The following is a 4,688-nucleotide window of genomic DNA, read 5'->3' as shown; positions in this document are numbered from 1 at the left end:
TATATATATATATATATATATATATATTCTTATATATTCCAACTTTCTTTTTATGTACAAACCATTGTTTCTTTTTTTTTTTTTGCTTTTCCCTGGAGAGACACATACCAACAAACAATAATAATAATAATAATAATAATAATATCAACAGTAATAATAATAATAACAATCTCCATTTCCCCAAAAACGTTTAATCACCACATACCCTTCTTCATTTTTTGCATTCTTCTTGTTTATATAAATATATATACTATTTACAGTTAGATACAGCATGATTTGCATTGCCCATACAAATCCCCTTCATATATACACTCAAAATAGTCCTCACACACATACAGTAGTTTTAATTATATATATATATGAAAAACACTCACACCTTCTTTTTCTTCTTCGATATCTCAGAAATGTCAGTCATCATATATATATATATATTATTTGTTGTTTCCATCTTTTCTTCCATTGGCAAATGTAAAAAAAAGAGAGAAAAAACACATAAAAAAGAAAAAAAAAAAAACAGCTCTTCTTGGGGAAAAATAAATAAATAAAATAAATAAATACTTCTTTTCTTCGTCTTCTACAGCTGTTGTTTGTTTGTTTGTTTACCCTCCTCCTTTCCTTCATTGCCGTTTACTTACGGTAGGATTAGACGGAAGAGAGATTTACAAAAAAAAAAAAAAATGTAAAAGAAAACTCAATTGTGTGAGTCACCCGTAAATAATCAATCATTGAATGAATGAAGACTATCAACAATAGACTCCCTCATTGACGTTCGCGAAGCCGGGAAAACAAAAAAAAAGAAAAAAAAGAGACCATGACTGCGTCAACGAATATAAAGAAACAGTAACAATAGCAAACATTTTCATCGATCGGATAATAATTCAAAAAGGGGGAATACTAAACAAGAGACAATAAATGAAAAAACTAAGTGCATACACATACATTACTCCTTCATGTACATATTAATATCATATTATATGAACCCATATCTATCTATATATATATATATATAGACATCCATCAATCTTGTGATTTCCTTTGTTTGTGTGGGTTTGTCTCTCTCTCTCTCTCTCTCCCTTTCATTTTGGTTCTTTTTCTTTAGTTTTTTTTCTTTTTTTTTTTTTACTATTATCGTTTTCTTGTGTGTTTCTTTTTTTTTTCTTTTCGCTTGTCTTTTCATGTTTTCTTTTTTCTTTTCTTTTATCTTTTTCCTCTCTCTTTCTCTCTTTCTCTCTCTCTGATATTTACTTTGGACTATCCGATCTAGGATGGTATTCCTCCGTATCTTTACTGAGAGACGCAAAGCTCACATTGCGAAGATAATACGACATGATGTTCACATCACTGATATCCACTGTTGTATTGCTGGGCAGCGTATCACTATCAAACACGGCAGTCATAAAGAGAAAGTGTTCAAACATCACCACTCCCGTTGAGGAGGTGCGTTCCAGTAAACATTCATATATTTTCTCCTTCTGTGGCTGTGTGAGTTGTTTCCGCATTCCCCGCCCGAGTTGTTCCAATCCCAACATGAATTTCTCCCGTGGAAGTGATCGATCGCGGGAGGTGACTTTAAATAGATATGGGAGTTGACTGCGGCCCTGAATAACAACACTCTGCAGTTGCTCCATCGCCTCCAAATCCCACCGCAGGGGATCCACACTCGCGCTGGCGGAATCATCCGAGAGCATTTGAACAAATTTGGGTCCATCAATGTGGGCAGTGCCGTGTTGATCAAAGTGAACAAAGAGTTGAAACATTTGAATATCACTCATTGTATAATCAATTACACGAATGACGGAACAGAAGTCATTATAATTGACTTGACCTTTATTAAAGGCAGCAGCCACATATTGAGAACGATGATTAGCCCGTTGTTGTTTAATAAGATGAGAACTGGCACTTTTTACCCAATCATTTAACCATAATGGTTGAAGAAGATTATGAAATTTCACAAGAAACTTTGCATACCATATACGAGCCTCATCATCTTCTTCTACAAGATACCCACGAAGATAAAACCAGGGAAGATCTAAATTAAGTACATTTCGCATAGCCTCTGTCCATTCAATTTTCCATAAAGATCCTTTACGTGTACGATCAAGTTTTGTAAAGTATGTCATGAGTCGATGTCGTCTTGAATAAATCCGTTCACGCAATACACGCAAGACATCATCTTTTGCTCGTCGCCGCGGTGCTACTTTCCCTGCATGCATACTAGCAAAGGATGAGATGCGACCAAGTGTGGGTGTAAGTGTATCGCCCAATTCTACCAATTGTTGTATTTCCATATCATCCTCCTCTACAAGATAAGTATAGAAGGAGGGTTCTGGATTATCTCCCACAAAGACGGCATAACTACCACGATTGGTTTCTGGTCCATCGTAATTACTGGCAGAGAAGACCGTAACGAGTTTACCAGCATGATGTTCCTCATATCCACGTAGACATTCCTCATGCGATCGCACCACAAGTTCCAATCCATTATTTTTTAAAAATTCTTGAGTGACATCCGCCCCAAACTCTACACCCGCCCCGCGTTGACTTTCTCGCCATCCCTGTAGTTCTTCTACCGGATCAGACCAGAGAAGATCTTGAAAGATCTCATCTTCTTCCGGTTGTGCATAATCCGGCATAGGGATTTGACGAAAACGTTGAATACGGGAGATATCTTCAATACTTACACCCTTTCGTCGTGGGAGTCCACCATGGACGACGAATACTTTCTTTCCAATAATAGTGGCCAGTGGAAGTGCACAGAAACAACGTTGAATAAGACGGAAAAGATTACGATCATACTTTGTACTCACCTCCACATCAAATCCATACTCATCATTCATATAATCACATTCATGATTTCCACGATTTAAGGTGACATACTTTGGACAGGCAAGCATAAGAGAAAAGATAATAAGTAAAACCTCCACTCCATTTGCCCCACGATCCACAAAATCTCCATTGAATATATAATAAGTTCCATCATTAGGCATGCCACTATCTTTAATAATATGAAGTAAATCTGCCAATTGACCATGCAGATCTCCCACCACAACAACTTTAGATCCCTGATTGACACGACCATTCGACACACGTGCGCCTATTGGGGGACTGAGACGAACCACATTTGGTAACGTATTAAGATGATTCATCGCATCTGTAAAGATACGCCAAGCCGCTGGATAAGGTAATAAAACATGATTGGTAATATCTTCAATCAATCGAACTACAACATCCACAGTAATAGGTTCCGTAGATCGTGTGGGGAAATAATGGGATGAAATAGATGGGGCTACCACAGGTGTTTGTAGAATAGATCTTGAACGTTTGGGTGCTAATACGTGAGAATCCGTTACTTTATCATGAGCTTTAAATATAGCAAATCCTTCCTTCTTAAGATCCATTTCCTTTAACGTTACGCGGAATATAGTTTCCTCAATCACTGATTTTGCCTTTATCCAACGCCATAGTAATTGCATACGAGCTACATTAAAATTCACCTGTGGTGGAGCTCCAGTCGCACTACTATTTTTATTTGCCTGTCCACCATTTAAATACCGTTGTGTTAATGCTTCCTTTGCAAATGGACCATGTGTAATGACATCACGTGTAAAGAAATTCTTTGGACACCATTTTAAAATACGTGTAATGCATACTTCTCCACAGGCTGGACAGTGTTTGGGTTGACAATTATCCCGATGTGTCTGCATCTCCGATGCGAGCATCTCTGTTCCGCATTTATAACAAATGGCCCGTTCTCGCTTGGAGCATTCCTCTAAGTGTTTATCCAACATTCCTTGTTTGACAATCTGTCGACACCATGAGTTCAAACACGTCACCTCCCGCTCATCACACTGCACGGTGTGCACATTATATTCCTTGTAGGGAATTCGTTTTCCGCAGAAGTGACAGGTGGGCCATAATGCCTGATCTCCTGCGGGGCCGTGGCCCGCTGCAGCGCCATTCATGCCGGCCCTTCCGCCTCTCGTGCTTCTGCCGGCGTTGTTTGCATTTGAGGTTTGGGCTCCACTTCGTGCGTTGGATTCCTTTGTGTTGGAGCAGCCCATGAATAAGGAATCTTTAAAGATGAATATATATATATATGTATATATATACCCTCTTTATTTTTCTTTATTTCTCTTTCTTTCTCTTTTCTTTGGTGTGTGCGTGTGCGTGTGTGTGGACACTATCGATGGCGGAGAAGTAACTCAATAACAGAAACACACCGAATAACGATAGCAATAGTAATAGAAAACGTGGAGAACTAAAAATCTCACTATTGTGTTTTTTTTTTTTTCCTGTTTCTCTGCTTTTTTCTATAGAATATATAATAGGGTAAATCCGATGCGCTTCTGCAGTCTACTGTCTTTTGTAGTTGTTGCTTTCTTGATCCTTCTTCTTGTTGATTTTTCTATCCCTCTCCTTCTTTCTCTCTCTTCGTATTGTTATTTTTGTTTTTTACTTTTTTTTTGCTTTACTGCTTACGTTCACACACTCTCTTCTCTTCTCTTTTTTTTTGTTTTCCGCTATTCCCACAACGTGTGTGATTCTTTTCTTTTTCCTTTTTTTTTCTTCTTTCTAAATATGTTTGCTTCCTTCTTCTTTTCTTTTCTTCCCCTGTGGGCACCTATATACTATATATATATATATATATATATATATATATATATATATATATATATATATATATATAT

At 37.3% G+C, this 4,688-nt stretch overlaps 1 protein-coding gene across 1 annotated transcript; it reads right to left on the bottom strand.

Moving 5' to 3' along the window:
* Positions 1-1,241: 1,241 nt before the first annotated feature.
* TM35_000321750 (serine/threonine protein phosphatase) lies at positions 1,242-4,061 on the bottom strand (the record flags this gene model as incomplete). The annotated part of the gene is made up of 1 exon (XM_029028802.1): positions 1,242-4,061. The coding sequence occupies one exon, from the start codon at positions 4,059-4,061 to the stop codon at positions 1,242-1,244; it is 2,820 nt and encodes a 939-aa protein (XP_028879926.1).
* Between the last annotated feature and the right edge of the window lie 627 nt (positions 4,062-4,688).

The sequence above is a fragment of the Trypanosoma theileri genome (genome assembly GCF_002087225.1).
Source record: "Trypanosoma theileri isolate Edinburgh chromosome Unknown TM35_Tth_32_V1, whole genome shotgun sequence".
Lineage (NCBI taxonomy): Eukaryota > Euglenozoa > Kinetoplastea > Trypanosomatida > Trypanosomatidae > Trypanosoma > Trypanosoma theileri.
This window is presented reverse-complemented; position numbering and strand designations above follow the sequence as displayed.